Source organism: Colletotrichum spaethianum, assembly GCF_022836535.1.
Source record: "Colletotrichum spaethianum MAFF 239500 DNA, contig04, whole genome shotgun sequence".
Lineage (NCBI taxonomy): Eukaryota > Fungi > Ascomycota > Sordariomycetes > Glomerellales > Glomerellaceae > Colletotrichum > Colletotrichum spaethianum.
This window is the reverse complement of record NW_026054774.1, coordinates 514,261-529,175: the sequence shown is the minus strand read 5'-3', so window position 1 is coordinate 529,175 and position 14,915 is coordinate 514,261. Positions and strand designations below refer to the sequence as shown.

The following is a 14,915-nucleotide window of genomic DNA, read 5'->3' as shown; positions in this document are numbered from 1 at the left end:
CCAATTCGTCACAATTCAAGTAGATCGCAGGAAAAGAATGAGCTTCACTACTGTAAGCTTGCAAAAGAGTGCGAACCAAACGAGCAGGCTGGGATGAATCGGAAGTAAAGGACTGGGGAAAAAGCAAAGACTAGTCGTTAGGATACGCGTGTCAAGACTCGCGTCTAGCGTTGCGCGAGGTCATGTGACTTTAATTGTAGTATAGAACTCAAGCTTACAGCTTCAGTATCTGTGCGTGCTCGGCTCCTGAATTGTGCTATGAGTTTGAGATCTCTTGACGATTATACTAATATTAATCCGCATCACTAGTGAGGTTGTTTCGCGAGTTTAGACGAGCTTAATAATTTGTATTTAATAAGGGGATTGATTGAGACTTTGTTAGTGGACGAGTGCCTGCCCTGTCCCCTCACTTCTTTTTCCCAATTAGCTCTTCCGGCGCCAGAATCCAACCACCGGCTCCCTCGCGATTTTCCTAGTGAGACAAAGCAAAGAAATACTAAACTGAAAGGTTGTATACATAAGGAAAAAGGCATCGTTTGCCTACTCAAAGACACTATTTAAGCAATGAATTGAAGCTCGGCCTTGCGCTCGGGCGCGAACTGATCTTTGTAGGTGTCCCAGATCTTCTGCACCTCGGCAGTGTACAAGCTGTGTAACCGGTCGATGTCTTCCTGCAAGGGCTGAGCTGTGGGTGATGTCGTAACCTTGATAGGCTTGCCCACAACGATGTTCAAGGGTCTGCGGTACGGCATCATTCCCACATCGTAGTTGAGAATGCCCCTTCCATGAAGAGCAGGAAGAGTGAACTTGAAAACCCGCAGCACAAACATTTGGATGTTGTGTACCCAGGGGTGAGATTTCGGGCTGAGTTGATCGTAAAGGTCGTTCTCACCGAAGCCCAAGACGGGCACGAGGTCGGCTCCAGTTCGCAGAGCCATCTTGATGAAGCCCTTGCGACCCTTGATAATCAGCCTGAGGGTGCCTGGTTGAGCCTCCAGGGACTCCCTGGCACCACCGACGACGATGGTCACTGCCCGACCCATTCCCTCTCCGTTTATGCCGCCCTTGCTCAACGTGTTCCAGATCGACTCCTTAGACACAGATCGGACGCCCATGAACATGATGTAGTCGCGGTAAAATGGGATTCGGAAGTTGTTGTCGAGCGTCAACAGAGAGTTGGTGATGCCAGGGAACTTCTCGGCGAATCCAAGTGCGTTTGTCCCAAACGCAGCGAAGGCACCATGAGAGATGATTCCATGGGGGTGGTAGCCAAAGATGTATTTCCGGGTGGGTGGCAGATCGTGCGTTTTGTGAAGCTCGGCCGGGTAGTACTCGGCAAAGAACCTCCAAATGGGAAGCGAACGTAGCCACTCCGAGCGGTATGTGAGGTTGCCATTGGAGGCGACACCAGACAGCGAGAGATGAATAAGATATGGAACCAGGAAGGGCCAGGTGAAGGGAATCGCCGCGAGGAAGAAGAATAGCGAGACGAATATAAGAATGGACAGGCCATGAAACAGGACCGCTCCTGTTTGGAGGCGGCGTCGAAACGGCACCTGAAGGGGAGCGAAGCGGATGCCGCCAGCCTTCAGTCCGAACCGGCTGTTCCTGCGGCCATGGGCTGCCAGGACAAGACGCGGGTAGCTATCGTCACTCATGGCCTTCACGCTCGTTGAATCGGACCGATCGACTTCGAAGCCGTCGACGAGAGTCTCGTCGGCAGTTCCCTCACTTCCAAAGCTCCTCTCGGGGTCCGCAGCATGGCCGTTGCTGTCGGTCTCCTCCATTTTGCTACCGTTGCTTCTCGCAGTAGAAGGTGATCGTCGATGACCCCGAGTCGGGCTTTTCGAGGTGTCGTCTAGGCCCTGCAGAGAGAGACAGGTCATTAGCAGGCAGACAATTGCGGGTGGACTTCGTCCGACTTACAGTAGCACTATATTCATGGCTGGATTCCTGCCTCTCAGCAGGAGGCCGCTGGATGTCGTTGGCCAAGGACTCTGTTGGTCCAAGCTCCGGAGCTTCTGCTACCACATTAATCTTGCTGTGCCCAGACTCGGCCGACTGCGAAGCGAGCTGAGGGTTGCTGAACTTCTTGACGGGCTGCCTCTTGGACGGCGACTTGGATCGGGCTGTGCTCTTCTTGCGAGGCATGGCTGCGGATCTTGCTCTTGATGGCGGCTCTTCTCTCGATATTGGAAGACCCAATCCCAGCACTTGAAGGACGCGTGTGTAGGGAAGGGTGCGGAGAAGGACGATGTTTATGTAGGGTGTCTCTTACCTGGAACGACAGCGACCTTAGGTCCGTCCCCAAAGTTAGACATGACTGCGTCGGCGTCAGATGGCGGCAGGGCCGGACCTCGGACGGGCGTGCGGCGTGGGCGTGAGTTGAGCGGGCTTTACTAGCGAAAGACCTAGGTACGGCTTGATTCAGCAAGGGCGGTGGTTTGACCAGCGATGACCGGAAACTTTGGGCGCACAGGGTCCAAAGTCTATGAGGGGGCGGGCGGAGGAATGCACAAAGAGAAGGGCGGAAAGGCTGTTTTGGCGGCAGCAGCCCGATGTTGCGAAACGACGCAGGCTGGTTCTTGGTGCTAGCACTGGTGCAATGCGCTGGATGCAGACGGACGGGGAGGGCCGTGGAAGAGCGACAGCTGGCGGCTCACTCCCGAAAGCTGTCGCCAATAATGATGACGTGAGGGTCCACATGCCGACAGGCGGCTGCAGTCTACGGCTGTCCCCCTGAGCACTGAAGCTGCCTCGTCTTCACAATAGATGAATAATATGCACGTCTTGCATATTTCTGATATGCAGATAAGAGCCTCCCTGGTCGCTTTGACCCTTTCTTTTTTTGCACTTCCAATTCGCATGTGATTCTCACTTATTGCCATAGTCCCCCTCCTAACAGCTCGCGAAAGCAATCAATGAGAAGTTGCCCAGCAATCATGTCAGCGTCACGGAACCGTAACCCTACATATATTGTCCAACTGTAAAGTCGAAGTCCCATCGGCGTCGGGTACGGTCCGCATTCTATGTACGAATCATACCCAAGACTTGCACTAGACCCCCAAGGGCGATCGACGTGAACTGTCTCGAAAGTAGCGTCGGTGAGCTGTTGGTCTGAGACTTGCCTAGCTAGGGCACAGTTCAGATCGAGGCTTCCGCTTCCGCTTGGTTGAGAGCTCTGCTGTGGCTAGCATGGCCAGAGCTCCTCCGTCATCCTCAACCGGCAGGGAGTGCCTCAAGGTAGGACTTTGTGGCCTACACGCGTGAAAAACGAAGCTATCCGAGCCATCTCGCTAGACTTGAGGCATTCAACCAGCCAACATTCGGCCCGTGCCAAGTGGACGCCGTCATCAAACGGATCGCTCGGGCGGCAAGGGAAGCACGCGACACCGAAACCTATTGAGCCGCCAGTTCGTGCCTGGCACCAAGGGCCAGGACGTATGTCTGCAGCGAATTACTCTTGCGAGGAGACCTCCAAGGTTTTAGACTAGACTCACTGAGTTGCCGTTCGCAACTCTTGGCATCTAAATGGAATGGCGTTCCAAGCCGCCACTCGACTCACAACAATTCGCACTGTATCACCGACCGAGTTCTCACCAGGCCACACAGTAAATGCGGGGGTATGAGAAACGTACTCACCAATGTGAATTGCCCCTCATCGTTCGACTCAAATTTTCTAATGCGATGAACCCCACCATAACCTCATGCCACCATTCACCCCGCCGACGTCACCAAATCTAAGTCAGCACTTATCCTGATCCGCCCGTACATATCACGATCGAAACTTGTCCAAAGACCTCCAGCATGGCGAAGGCTAAGAAGGGGAAGAACGACGAGAAGGCGGCTAAGCTAGTACGTCCACCACTGCCTCCTCTCCCACAACCGCCAGTTGCCTAACTAGATATGGAGTAGGCTGCAAAGAAGCAGAAGCAGGCCAGCAAGGGTGAGAAGAAGGCCAAGACCAAGACTGCAAAGCTCGAGGGCAGCGATGCCGAGGATGTCGACCTCGAGCAAGTGCTTGAGGAGTACAGGAAGCAGCAGGAGCAATTCCTGAAAGTCACCGAGACCGTGTGTGAGGGGCCGCCCAAGGCCCGATCCGCTTCCACTATCATGGCCTCACCCTGTGACCGTAACAACCTGCTGTTGTTTGGCGGCGAGTACTTCAACGGCGCGTTGGCGCAGTTCTTCAACGACCTGCACATTTACTACATCGATCGAGATGAGTGGAGGTGCGTGACATCGCCGAACGCCCCCTTGCCGCGTTCCGGACATGCATGGACAAGGGCGTCTAACCCAAGCCACGTCTACCTATTTGGCGGAGAGTTCTCGTCGCCGAAGCAGGGAACCTTCCATCACTACTCGGACTTTTGGCGGCTGGAGCCTGCTACGAGGGAGTGGACGAAGATCGAGTGCAAGGGCAAAACACCTCCGGCAAGGAGTGGTCACCGTATGACATACTGGAAGCAGTACATCGTCTTGTTCGGTGGCTTCCAAGACACCTCCAACCAGACCAAGTACCTTGCCGATTTGTGGATTTTTGATACCCAAAACTTTACGTGGTACAGCCCGACCCTGCCTCCTGCGCAGCTAAAGCCTGACGCAAGGTCTTCGTTCACTTTGCTACCTCATGAGCAAGGCGCTGTCCTGTACGGAGGTTACTCCAGGGTCAAGGCCACCGTGGCAGCCAACAAGCAGGCCAGGGGCTCAGCCCAGGGATCGAGGAACGTCCTAAAGCCCATGGTGCATGACGATTGTTTCTTCCTCAGAATGTCTCTGCCGGCAGATGGGTCACCTCCAAACGCGCCTCCCATCGTCCGCTGGGAACGACGTAAGAAGCCTGCCAATGCCCCCAGTCCCAAGCGTGCGGGTGCTACCATGGCGTGGCATAAGGGACGTGGCATCTTGTTTGGAGGTGTGCACGACGTGGAGGACAGCGAGGAAGGCATGGACAGCGAGTTCTTCAGGGAGCTCTTCGCGTGGAACATTGAGCGAAACCGCTTCTTCCCACTGACTCTCCGTAAAGCTCGCCAGCAGAAGAAGGCCAACCTGGCTGAACAGCGCGGTGGTCGTCGTGCGCGAGCCCAGGACCGTGAGGACGAGCTCCTCCGTCAGTTGGCTGCCCTTGAGACGGGCAAGTCTCTGGAGGATGCTGACGATGTGGAGTTGGATAAGAAGGATGAGGAGCCGGAAGAGGACGCAAAACCTCTGCGAGACATGCCGGTAACGATGGAGCTACCCCATCAGCGTTTCAACGCCCAGTTGGCTGTCCAAGACGATGTGTTGTACATTTACGGCGGCACATTCGAGGCGAAGGATCGCGAGTTCACCTTTGATGACCTCTACGCGGTTGATCTTGGAAAGATGGACGGCTGCAAGGAGATCTTCAACAGGCCCGTTGATGACTGGGTCGTAAGTCAAAGTACCCGTGTAAATGTTTTCACGTTTCTAACGCTGTTGCAGGAATCCGAGGATGAGGAAGACGATGACGAGGAAGACGACGAGGACGATGAAGACGAAGAGGATGACGAAGATGAAGAAATGGAAGAGGAAGACAGGAAGCAGTCCTACAACACGCCGAGCAAGCGCAAGAAGCAGGGCGACGATGCATCCGTTGCCGGCTCTGAGACGACCGCGGCTTCGTCTTCAACTGCACCTACGAGCACCACTGAGGATGATGACACGGAGGCGGAGGCGACTGTGGACGACGGTCTTCCGCACCCGAGGGTGAGTTCACCGGCATACCATCATGAAGCAATTTCACGCTAACAACGATACAGCCCTTCGAGTCCAGGCGCGACTTCTTCGTGCGCACCACGAACGAATGGCAGGAGATTCTGATGACCAACCTGCGCTGGAAGAACATTCAGCCAGAGACGCTGGCAATCAAGGAGCTCAAGGCCAAGGCTTTCGAGCTCAGTGAGGAGAAGTGGTGGGATTGCAGAGAGGAGATCACGGCGTTGGAGGAGGAGCAGGAGGCTGCTGGCATTACGGAGGTCGTGTCCCTCGCAGAAAGAGGCGATGCTACTGCTGCCGGTGGAGCGAGAAGACGTTAAACCACTTAAAAAGAGCGATGTATATAGGTCTGGCCTGGAAACTCAAGATAAAAATCACAAAATAGACACAGCTAGGCAGTCGCCCACGAACAAGCAGCTGCATCACTAACAGAAACCTCATCGGAGACGGTTGAAGTGGGGCACGTGACTGCGCGTCATTCCGCTCTGCCTTTTTGCCCCTCGACACGCTCCAGTCTTAGAGGCAGCTCTTCTCTCTGACAGATACCGAGCCAGGCAACCGTCTGAAGTCGACAAGAACAACTGGAGTATAACAACAACCTACAAAAATACCCACGCCGACCACTCTAAGCAACGCGATCGGCGTTCCTCGTATCGGGTTCACTATGCCGATCGGCATCCAGCGGCTAAATGCGAAACGTTCGCATCCGAACGACCGAATTGTCTTTATCAAACCCTTGAAAGGCCGTGATGAAAAGACCGCCCAAGATTTCCTTGAAAGAATAGCAGCTCAATGCGGTGGGCGACTTACTCGTACATAAACCTTGCAACCCAGCTGACCAATATCAGCGCCGATTATGAGAGAGCACCACCTGTCGGTGATGTCTCTGGAGGAGTACGAACCAAACCGCGAGTTCGTCGGACGGAACTTCAACGCCGGTGAAATTATACAGCTAGTGTTAAAGTCGCGTTCAGGACGATGGTTGCCGTTTGAGTACGTGCAGATGGTGATGATGCATGAGTAAGTAGGCGCCGGCGAGTCCGGAGAGGCGTCTGACGCTGACCGCAGAAGATTGGCGCACTGCAAACAAATGAACCATTCCAGGGCCTTCTGGGCAGTAAGGAACCAATATGCCGATCAGATGCGAGGACTGTGGCAGCGAGGCTATTCGGGCGAGGGTATTTGGGGCCGTGGAGCACAGCTGGGAACGGGACAGTTCCAGAACAATGTCGCACTTCCAGAAGAGCCACTCCCAGAGCACCTCTGTGGCGGCACGTACCGATCTCGCGGCCGCAAGAGGAAGATCAAGCCCAAGCTGTCCTACAAGGAGCAAAAGGAGCGTCGGATTCTCAAAAAGTTTGGTGCCAACGGTGTTGCGCTTGGCGCTGATGAGGAGACCAAGGTCAAGCTGGAGGGCGGCAAGCGCACGCAAGCGAAACCTCGTGTGGCTGGCAGTGCTCGAGGGCGCGAATTGCGGGCAGCGGCAGCGCTTGCAAGGCTTGATCAGGCAAAGAAAGAACCTGAAGATGATATTAAATTCGAGGTCAAGGACGAGGATGACAGCGGCGAAAGCGAGTACGAAGACGACCCTGTGGACGTCAAGAACGAGGACGCGGTCGACATTGATGGAAAGCCCATTATTGACGGTAAAGGCCGGGGTATGATCAAAGTTTGCGAGGATGAAAACCCGGACGACCAGGATGCTCAGAATGAGCTCCAAGAGCTGCACAATGCAGTGCAGCAATGGCGCCAGACGCATCTCAACTTCAAGCGTGAAAACGATCCCGCCAAGGCCACTGCACCACATAGTCGGGCGAAACAACCCGCGCGGGATGGAGAATCCATATCTCGAGCCTCGAAGCAAGCCACATCGCCTCGGATCACGATAAAGAAGGAGGAAGAGGATGTCGACCAGAAGGCACCAATCCTCAACATCGCCAGTGCAGGACCCACGATCAAAACAGAAACAGAAGATGCGCCCCGTTCGCTAGCATCTCACCACCAAATCTCACCAAATGGTGCGGCATCGTCATCGACTGAGGATGGAGCGACACAGTCCACGACGTCGACAACAACAGCGCCGGTGTCTACTGAGGAAGAAGTTTTCTGTGGCGTTTGCTCCTTCGCCAACCCGGCCCTGTCGATAACCTGCGCCGTGTGCTCCCACGTGATGGACCCGGCAAGCGTGCCGAACGCCTGGCGATGCCGGAGCGCCGCGTGCCAGGGCAGCAAGTACCTCAACCCCGGCGACTTTGGAGTCTGCGGAGTCTGCGGACAGAGCAAGCAGCAAGGTTGAGCGTGACACGGGGCCTCTGAATTGAATGAGGCTCATTACAAGTGACAAATTGCACAGATGGGCCTGTTAAGGACAGAATGGTGTCATGTTACGACGTTGCTTATCGACATTTTGTTATAGGAATGTGGCGTGGAAGGGTTATAGACAGAGGGGGTGAAGGCAAGAAAAAGTCATGAGTTATGAGGCGATGAGCGCGTATTAATACCGCGATAATATCCACACCCTGCAAACTGACCAAGGAAACGAGCCACGGGGCCCGTCCTTGGCAGGGCTCGACCCGTGTGAATAAATTGGTTGCCTGTTATTCTGGGAAACAATCTACTCTCTAGACCTTTTGCAAATAGTAATGTGGGAAACAGGAAGAGTTACCCTTGCAAACCAATTTGGTTGAATGGCTCTGGTTCATTTAGGTTTGCACGTCAAGTCGTCAAGTAAAGTTTGCGGGTGGGTTCGTCTAAACAGCCGACACCATGGGAGGGGATGCAGGGAGGGGATGGACAATGAAGACGAAACATGGAGAAGGGCAGACCTGGCCTGGCAGAAAGCCGATCGATGGAGCCGCCGACGATTCGGGACGGGCTGGCACGCCAGTTTGCGGTCGACGACGGATTCGCCCACGGGCATTCATCCAACCTTACAGCACATAATTCATTGAGCCTGCTGGCCATATCATTTCACGGTTTCCGTGCAGCTTGTACCAAACTAAGCCGCCGATCGGGGCAATCGAGCCCGGAGCAAACTGGTCCTTGGTTTGGCAATCGGCTCGGGGATCGCCAGGGCCAAGAGGCCTCGGCGCCTGAGAAGGACGGCTCTTTGCCAAGTTTGCACCCCCGGGTCCGGGGATTCTCCCGCCAAAGGGCCCCGATAAACACTAGCCAGAAGATCAATCAGCATAAACGAACAAGTTGGACGAGGAGGCGAATCGACGGCGGGGGTTAGAGAAGAATTACACCATACGGCCCCTCTCGGGGATCGCCTTATATCACAGCACATCCTATTGACCAGCACCAGCTTATCAGCCACGCTGGAAAAAGAAACCTCGTTAACAACAAAAGGGGGGCGCAAGGTCAAGCTCCCCAGCATTTCGTGGTTCAAGCAAAACACATCTCACTCGGCGCCAGGTGGTTCTGCCGTTCTTTTCCTGGCCTATGGTCTTTCGTCTTTCCGCGCGCCTTGCCAAACAGGCCAAGGAATATTTGAGAGGGTTGCAAAGGCCCCCAGCGTCCCCCAGCGTGCCCATATCGTTCTCGAAGCCCAAAGAGGGAGGCGGCCGGGGCAACCGCACGACTGCGGTAGGTGGTATCCGCAGCTGGCTGCCGGGTGGGGCGGCGGGAACACCGGGACGGGGGCTCTCCACCGCTCGAGTTTCAGAAGGGTTAAAATGGCACGTATCGTCCTGAACCCGATGCGAGACTAGGGATGTCAGGCTTGCTGTCAACCAACGAGAGGGCACGCAGCACGCAGCACGCAGCAGCACGCACTGTCGCCGTCTGTAGTGTACATAGGCGCACAGCGCTGTCAAGACAGCGTGGTAGCATGCACACGCACCCGCTGGCCTAGCTTACTGGCCCTGTTTCACCTTGCGACTCCGGATGACGGCGACCGAGGCAATTGAACGGGGCCAAGTGATCATCGAAACTTGTTCCTCACGTCCTCGGAGCCCTCTTGTTGGTCCTTTTTCCACGTTGCCTCGGTGCTTGCGCGTTCGACGCCCTCTGACATGTAACCCCCTTGGCCCCAACTTCGGCGTCGCCTCGCTCTGTGCACAATGCTGGATGGACCCCCCTTAGCTACTGGTCCATCGCCATTCCTACGCTGCTGTTGCTGCTACTGTGCTGCTACGGGCAGCGCGACGGATGAACTCCATGGCCCCCATTGGTGGCCTTCCATCGTGGCACAGCCCTTGCAAACCGGCGTCCTGTATCGAACCTCATGCGCCCAGCGGCGCCACGAACAGTCGAACCAGCGATCTGAGAGCGGGAGTGACTTGGCACCCCTAGCCCCTCGCGGTGCCTGGCAGGCCTGACAGCGAACCTGGCATCAGTGATCACAGCCATCCTCTTGGCAACAGCACTCTCAACCACCCATCTGTTCTTAGTGGCGCCAGCCAGACTACCCTAACGATACTAAGGTTAATGGGGAACGGCCCTGGGCACCTGGGCACGAATGGATGAGACCTGGAGCGTGGAGCACCCCCTTACTGTCCACCACAGTAACGTAGGCTGAACATGAAGCTGCCCAGGCCACCACCAGAGGAATACTTCCACGCACCAGCGTCGGCCCCGAGTCGAGGTTGGCGAGAGTTGCAAATCTGTATCTTCCTCCTTCCTTGCTGCGGCAAGGACACCAAAGCGGTCCCCGCGCGGTTCATTCCAATCCCGTCCCGCTTGCCTTACTGGGCCGGTCACAAATTCGGAAACTTGGGAGGGACATCGCGCAGGCTACAACACGACAAAAAGCCCGCCCGCACTGCGTTTCCTCTCCTTCGACATGGCAGGGCCCCATATCGAATGGCGCAAGTCCATATCGTCGGGCCACCCTGGGAAGAAGGTTCCCACCCCTACCTCTGATTGCGACATGGGGAAGCCGGCTCTTCAATTGGGGACTGGGGACTGGGGTTGATCACGTAGGGTGGGTTGGGAAATGGAGGGGCGTGTGGTGGACGGCGTGGGCGGTTTGGCTTTTTTTCCCTAGGCAAAAGTGCGCGCGGGAAGGAGGATTTCCAGTAAGAAGACGACTTTGCGAAACTACTTAGTGGTTTGCCCGTCCTCCTTCATGAACAGCCTTTGATTTCTGGTCCCTCTTGTTCTTCCTTCTTTCCAGCTTGAGGTTGTTGATTGCTTCTTTCCACATTCCTTCTCAGACAAACAAAAAAACGCCGACTTAAGTCGAGTTTGACTGTTGCCTACTTTCTTTTCTTTTGCCAAACCAAGACGATCTGTGATCTGTTCCATTCTTTCTTCCACGAGGCCTTCTGTTTGCCCACCGTTTGAGACGACGACGACTTGCAAACCCCACGACCTGTATATCGAAGATTTCACTCGCTCTCGATTCCAATCGATTCGTGTCTTTGACAGAACTTGCAAGTGAAGCTCCGAGGAAAACCCCCAATCTCGAGAAATATATCCCGACTGGGATCCGAGTCCGACTTACACCCGGACGCACCTTTACCCAACATCTCACGGAACGCAAAGGACCCGAACCCGAACACCGCAGACATGTTCACCACGCTCATCCACACCTTTGTCCTCCTCCTCACCGCCACCGCGGCCCTCGCCGCCCCGGCCGGCCACAAGTGGCCCCGCTTCACCGTCCCCCAGCAGCACTTTGAGGTCCTCAGCATGCGGAGCCAGGAGCCCGTGAACCTGGCCGCGGTGGTGGAAGCGACCTGCATCGACCGCAACGCGTACGTCTCCGACCCGTCACTTACCCACGCCCCTCTTCATGGCCCCCTTTCTCTCTCAGTCACTAACGCACAAGCCAGCCACATTGTCTTCCACGACCAGAACGCTGCCGAGCTCGCCATCTGCGGCGGCATCTCGGGCGGCGTCGCTGCCTGCCAGGGCAGCCCCGTCACGACCGTCGGCCAGGCCGGCTCCGCGCGCTTCGACCTCAAGACCACCGTCGAGGGCGCGTCCATCAACATCGCAAAGGCCAAGTGGGAGCAGTGCGTCCGCGCCGCCCGCGACAAGTGCCCCACCGGCAGCGTCCGCGCCGTCTGCGCCGGCGGCGCCACGTCCGGGAACGTCGAGTTCACGCTGGAGAACTCCCAGAGCGGCGGCGGCGAGCTGTAAGAGACCTCGCCCTTGCTGTGCTCTTCGGGGTTCCTGATGGTGGCGGGTGAGGGGGTGCTTTCCGGGTGTGATTGTGTTTCATTCGTTTCTTTGGGGGAAGTTCCAACGACTAAGGACACCCTTTTTCTTGCCGGCGGCATACGCCTGTCCCGGCCTCGATGGTTTTTGGTGGGTGGTTCTGGGCCAAGGTGGGATCGGCCGCCTTTACAAGGCCGCATTCCTCCTTTAAAAAAGAAAGAGTATATATATCGCGAGTGCATGGTGCATTCCGCAACTGTACAAACCTGTCCGCTAGGGACTTGTCACAGAATCCAGAGCCACACGACTGCCCAAGCCTTACAAAAGCAAGCCGCTTTATCGTTCATGTGAAGAAAAATATCATTGGGGGTATCATAACGCCTCTCCGCACACACGTCCGTCTCCACGTAGTCAAGTGACATGCCCGCACCCGCCACTCCAAGTTTCCCGCTCCCAGATCGGTGACCTTCAGACACCGTACCGCGTGAAGCACTCCTCGCGGTGCGTCTCCAGGCAGTCGAGCGCGCACACCCTCGTCCCGCACTTCATGCACCTGACTCGTCCCCAGTACCCGCACAGCTCGCAGAACGTCCTCACGGGGTACCGCGCCGCGTCCTCGTCGCCCTGCTCGGCGCGCGCGTCCCAGAAGCTCAGCATCGGCCGCGACAGGAGCCACCGCAGCTCCTCATCCGTCGGCATCTCGGGCACCCGCGACACGAGGAGGGGGTCGTCGTCGCCCGGGTGCGGGGGCGGCGCGTGGCCTTCGTAGGGCGCCAGCACGGGGCCCGTCGATTCCCTCGCCGTCGCCGGGGCGTTCGGCGCGGGCGTCATCTCCGCGTCTTCGGATTCTGCGGGTGTGGGCGCCGCCGACTTGGGCGTTGACGTCTTGGAGCGCTTCGCGGCGTTGCGCTTGGTGTGCTGATTCGGGTGGGGGGGCTTGTTGGTCGGCCTGGGTGTGTGCTGGTTCGGGTGCGGCGCGGGAGTGTGCTCGGTGTGGGAGAGGTGAGCGAGATAGTCGTCGAGGTGGTTGTGGAATGTCTTTTGGGACTGGAGGATCTTGCGGACGTTGGGTGTGCTCTTGCTCTGGCCTGCTGTCTGTTAGTCCGTTGCTCGTGTGACCTCCGCGAAATGCTCGCGGTAGTGGTGAGGGACAAGGGCGGGACTCACCCCTAGACCCCCTGGCCGGGATGGGAATGGAGGCGTCCCGGCCGCCGTCGCGGTCGAGCTGCTCGAGCTCCTTGCGGATCTTGGCCTCCTGCCGCACGGTGAGGTCCGAGGCGGAAGGGTTGGCCTTGCCGCGGGCGGCGCGCTTGCGGTTCGTGGGCTGGAGCGCCGCGGCGGCCGGGTTGACGCCCGTGTCGGGGACGTACGCCCATCCCGGGGCGGACGTGACTTTTGCGCTGGCGAGCTCGTAGACTCCAAAGTTGTTCATCCTGGCGGGTGTTGTTGTAGGAGGGAGACTTGGTTTGGAGTTCGCGAGTCGTGCTCCGGAGCTTCTTGAGCTAGGAACTTTTTTTTGTAGCGAATCAGAGAGGGCGACGTTGAATGGGCGATTTCTGACCAATGGGGTCGGGTTGCTTACAGACATGCGCCGGGCGACGAGCTCTAGGAGCGATGTAAGTCAAGTCTTGATCTTTGCCTACAGTTGGACGCCAGACCCGACTAATCATTGTCTGAAAAAATTTACTGTAAACGGTCCCCTTAAGAGGAGCCACAACGTCACCTGATTGTGTCAAAGCCTCATGAGATGAGTGCCGGCGATTCCTGAGGGCCGCATTCCCGAACCCCCTTCAGTGGGCCATGAAGCCACCCCAGACATCCCCAGTCTCCCTGGGCCGAGTTGCCCAGCTCTGCATTTCTGGCCAATGGGAACCCGTCAATGGCGTCCCGGCTAATCCCGCCCTGTTCGCTGTGCCGGCGCTGGCGGAGGATGGTACCTGAGGTGATGCACGCCGCGGCGCCGCAGAAACGACGTAACGAGGGACCTCCTCCACCTGCCCTGGTTGAGCTCTCCCCAAATTGCCTTGCCCGAGCACCGACCGCATTGAACTTGGTCTACGCCATCTTCATCTCCATCCCATCACCATCCTCACAACAACAAGAAGGCCGTCCCTTTCCCCTTCATAACAGTCACGCACGCTAACCGGCCAATTCCCTCGGTTGCATTCAATCCCCCGCGAAGAACGCTCCCTTTCGGCTGCTCGAATAGCCACCACCCTAACACTAACGCAACATGGCCTCCCGCATCGTCACCCGCGCGATCCCCCGCGCATCCGGCCTCCCTCTCCGCGCCGCCCGCTCCTTCCAGACCTCCTCGCCGCTGCGCGACGCCGTCGCCGCTCCTCTTCCGGCCCGGAAACCCGTTGGCGCTTTCCGCGGAGGGTACGTTACTCGAGCTCCCTCCCCTGTCACAGCAGCTGTCTAGCTATCAAGTTCGCGCTCAATCGGGTCTCGTGAGGCCATTTGAGGGATCGAGCATGGCTGTTTTGTCCGATCCCACACAAACGGAGAGGAACCAGGCTAACCAATGGGTCCAATAGTCTCTTCGGCTTCTTCCTCGGCAGCTCCCTCGCCGGCGCCGGCGTCTACTCCTACCTCCTCCAAGAATACAAGTCCTCGAACGAGCTCCTGACGGAGGACATCTACGTGCGTGATTACATTTGATACGTCCCTTCCCGAGCATCCCTAGTCGCGCTCTTTGCCCAACTCTTCATAATTCCTGTGTTTATTCCGAGAGCAGGGTGGATGCACCGGTCGCGTCTCTTGCGTTACAGCAAACTATCTTCCCTAATCCAGTAGACTGCCCTTCAGCGCGGCCGGCTCGTTCTCCCCAGCATTGTTTCCTTACTACTATTTCCAGTGCCCCTTTACTCTCACCCACAGACAACCGAACACCAACAAAGCTAACCAAACCCCGCTATTGTAGGCACTCCAGGCTGCGGTCCAGCGTGTCAGCAACTACGTCCAGGCGTTGGAGGACAAGATGGATGCTTTGGAGCGCAAGAGGAAGTAAACGGGCTTCTCTCTGAATAGGAGAGTGAGGGGATGTAACTTAGGGACGGGGAGATGCC

At 56.8% G+C, this 14,915-nt stretch overlaps 6 protein-coding genes across 6 annotated transcripts; 4 read left to right on the top strand and 2 right to left on the bottom strand.

The window, feature by feature from the left end:
* Nucleotides 1-557: 557 nt before the first annotated feature.
* On the bottom strand, nt 558-2,151 carry ColSpa_02153 (diacylglycerol O-acyltransferase 2A; the record flags this gene model as incomplete). Its single annotated transcript, XM_049268365.1, has 2 exons — nt 558-1,865; nt 1,927-2,151. 2 exons carry the CDS (start codon nt 2,149-2,151, stop codon nt 558-560), a joined length of 1,533 nt encoding a protein of 510 aa, XP_049124322.1.
* Nucleotides 2,152-3,807: 1,656 nt separating this feature from the next.
* ColSpa_02152 (Kelch domain-containing protein 4) lies at nt 3,808-6,056 on the top strand (the record flags this gene model as incomplete). The annotated part of the gene is made up of 4 exons (XM_049268364.1): nt 3,808-3,855; nt 3,916-5,412; nt 5,464-5,727; nt 5,781-6,056. 4 exons carry the CDS (start codon nt 3,808-3,810, stop codon nt 6,054-6,056), a joined length of 2,085 nt encoding a protein of 694 aa, XP_049124321.1.
* A 560-nt stretch (nt 6,057-6,616) lies between these two features.
* ColSpa_02151 (DNA-dependent metalloprotease WSS1) lies at nt 6,617-8,032 on the top strand (the record flags this gene model as incomplete). The annotated part of the gene is made up of 2 exons (XM_049268363.1): nt 6,617-6,756; nt 6,841-8,032. 2 exons carry the CDS (start codon nt 6,617-6,619, stop codon nt 8,030-8,032), a joined length of 1,332 nt encoding a protein of 443 aa, XP_049124320.1.
* A 3,218-nt stretch (nt 8,033-11,250) lies between these two features.
* ColSpa_02150 (uncharacterized protein) lies at nt 11,251-11,826 on the top strand (the record flags this gene model as incomplete). The annotated part of the gene is made up of 2 exons (XM_049268362.1): nt 11,251-11,438; nt 11,517-11,826. The coding sequence occupies 2 exons, from the start codon at nt 11,251-11,253 to the stop codon at nt 11,824-11,826; spliced, it is 498 nt and encodes a 165-aa protein (XP_049124319.1).
* A 486-nt stretch (nt 11,827-12,312) lies between these two features.
* Nucleotides 12,313-13,276, bottom strand: ColSpa_02149 (uncharacterized protein; the record flags this gene model as incomplete). The annotated part of the gene is made up of 2 exons (XM_049268361.1): nt 12,313-12,932; nt 13,012-13,276. 2 exons carry the CDS (start codon nt 13,274-13,276, stop codon nt 12,313-12,315), a joined length of 885 nt encoding a protein of 294 aa, XP_049124318.1.
* Nucleotides 13,277-14,077: 801 nt separating this feature from the next.
* Nucleotides 14,078-14,857, top strand: ColSpa_02148 (uncharacterized protein; the record flags this gene model as incomplete). The annotated part of the gene is made up of 3 exons (XM_049268360.1): nt 14,078-14,226; nt 14,385-14,490; nt 14,771-14,857. The coding sequence occupies 3 exons, from the start codon at nt 14,078-14,080 to the stop codon at nt 14,855-14,857; spliced, it is 342 nt and encodes a 113-aa protein (XP_049124317.1).
* Nucleotides 14,858-14,915: the final 58 nt, after the last annotated feature.